This window comes from Morone saxatilis, unplaced genomic scaffold (genome assembly GCF_004916995.1).
Source record: "Morone saxatilis isolate NCDOM2014 unplaced genomic scaffold, NCSU_SB_2.0 Contig11, whole genome shotgun sequence".
In the NCBI taxonomy this organism is placed as follows: domain Eukaryota; kingdom Metazoa; phylum Chordata; class Actinopteri; family Moronidae; genus Morone; species Morone saxatilis.
Window position 1 is genome coordinate 7,542,579 of NW_023339663.1, and position 2,019 is coordinate 7,544,597.

Here is a 2,019-nt window from a genome sequence, read left to right on the forward strand (position 1 = left end):
TGTGTGTGTGTGTGTTTTGGGGGTCCTCTAGGTTACGTGCGCTTCAGGAAGGAGTATCCTGAGCTGTTTGAGAACCTGACCCCTGAGGCAGTCCGCAGCACCATCGAGGCGGGTTACCCTGTGGTTCTGCCCAGCAGGGACAAGTACGGCCGTGTAGTCCTGCTCTTCAACATCGAGAACTGGGACCTGGAGGAGATCACATTCGATGAGGTAGCTGTAAAGCAAGCTCACAGAGCACAGCTGCACCTCTTTGACACCAGAAATATTACAGAACAAATTATTACAAAAGTGGCATTTTGCAACTTTTCATCTTATAAGTACTCGATGACCTCACCTAAATCCCAGCAGAGCTTCACACAGGTTAGAGTAGGTCTAATCAGCAACATAACTTGCTTTCATCTTTAACAATGCCTCATAATGAACAAGTTTCAGGGATGGATCTTGAAACATATTCATGGGGTGACAAGAGAGTGGCATGGAGACTTCAAGGTCTGGCAGAAATATATAAAAATTTAATCAGAAACAATCACATGCATCAATATATGTTTGGAAAAAACCCCAAATTAAGATATTTTAACTCAAAACATTACATTATTGTGGTACATTAGGAAAGCATTGAATAGCAATATCTTAATGTGGCATTAGAAACCAAGACATTGTTTTATTTGCAAGTCTTCAGACATTTTTCCAAGAACATATTTTTTCACTGAACTTATTTTATTTACTTATTTAAAAAAAAAATCTATCTAAATTAATCTGTTAAATTTGACTGCATTTGACACCAAACTGGGATGACAAGACATTTTCTAGGAGTGCCACCCCTCTAGATTTGCCCCTGACAAGTTTATAATATGTCTTGAATGCATATTCAATTCAAAATACTTAATTTGTCCCTCAAGGGGCAACTTGCATGCCTCAAATGCCCCCTCGAATTAAGTACACATACAAAGCATATAAAATTAAAGTACGTAGTAATTAAAGCTGTCAAACAAATGTAGAGGAGTAGAAAGTACAATATATCCCTGTGGCATTGAAGTATGAAGTAGCATTTATTAGATATACTTTAGCAAAGACGTTCCAAATCGTACTTAAGTGCAGCACTTGAGTGAATACTCTTGAAAACAAGTCTTTGTGTGTGTGCGTGTCACAGATCTTAAGAGCATACTGCGTGATCTTGGAGAAGTTGCTCGAGAATGAAGAAACCCAGATTAATGGCTTTGTCCTGATTGAGAATTTCAAGGGCTTCACCATGCAGCACGCCTCAGGAATTAAACCCGCTGAGCTCAAGAAGATGGTGGACATGCTGCAGGTCAGGGCAGACTCAAAACTAAAAACTGGGAATTTCTTGAGGTGCATCCTTCTGAGCTGCTTTTTCTATTTTCAAATCTTTTGCTGTTTTCTTGTTCAGGACTCTTTCCCTGCACGTTTCAAGGCGGTCCATGTCACTCACCAGCCCTGGTACTTCACCACTACATACAACGTGGTCAAACCCTTCATGAAGAGCAAGTTGCTGGAGAGGGTATGGATGGAGGACAGTTGCTATAATCTAAATCCAACATTCAGTTCGTTTGTGATCTCCTCTGAATACTTTTCATAACTTTCCCCAGGTCTTTGTTCACGGTGACGAGCTGGACAACTACATCAAAGAATTTGATGCGGACATCCTGCCTGCAGATTTTGATGGGAAGGCCTCTGTTACTGACTGCCAGGCCATTGCCACCAAGCTTTTTGGCTCTGAAGACACTGCTCTCTGAAAGAACAGTCCTCCCATTTCAAAGAGTTATAGTGTCCTTCACCCTAGATGCTTCTTTCATGATCAGATCAAATATGTGGTCTGTTTTGAAGCTAGGTTGACATTTTTATTATTATTCATTCAGCTCATATGAGCAAGAAGAAGTATCTAGAGTTAGGAGCAGGGGATGGTTTGCAAATATATGGTGATATAAATGGGAAAGAAAAAGGATGTTTAGATATTACAGAGAGAATATTGATGGTTAATGTTTGTTATATTACAGCGCT

At 40.1% G+C, this 2,019-nt stretch overlaps 1 protein-coding gene across 1 annotated transcript in view; it reads left to right on the top strand.

The window, feature by feature from the left end:
- rlbp1a (retinaldehyde binding protein 1a) overlaps positions 1 to 1,754 on the top strand; it is a 5,106-nt gene extending 3,352 nt beyond the window's left edge. The window contains exons 5-8 of the mRNA XM_035652206.1: positions 32 to 210; positions 1,151 to 1,309; positions 1,409 to 1,519; positions 1,608 to 1,754. Of these exons, the coding sequence (XP_035508099.1) occupies positions 32 to 210; positions 1,151 to 1,309; positions 1,409 to 1,519; positions 1,608 to 1,754 (596 nt within the window). The remainder of the gene's footprint in view (positions 1 to 31; positions 211 to 1,150; positions 1,310 to 1,408; positions 1,520 to 1,607) is intronic.
- Positions 1,755 to 2,019: the final 265 nt, after the last annotated feature.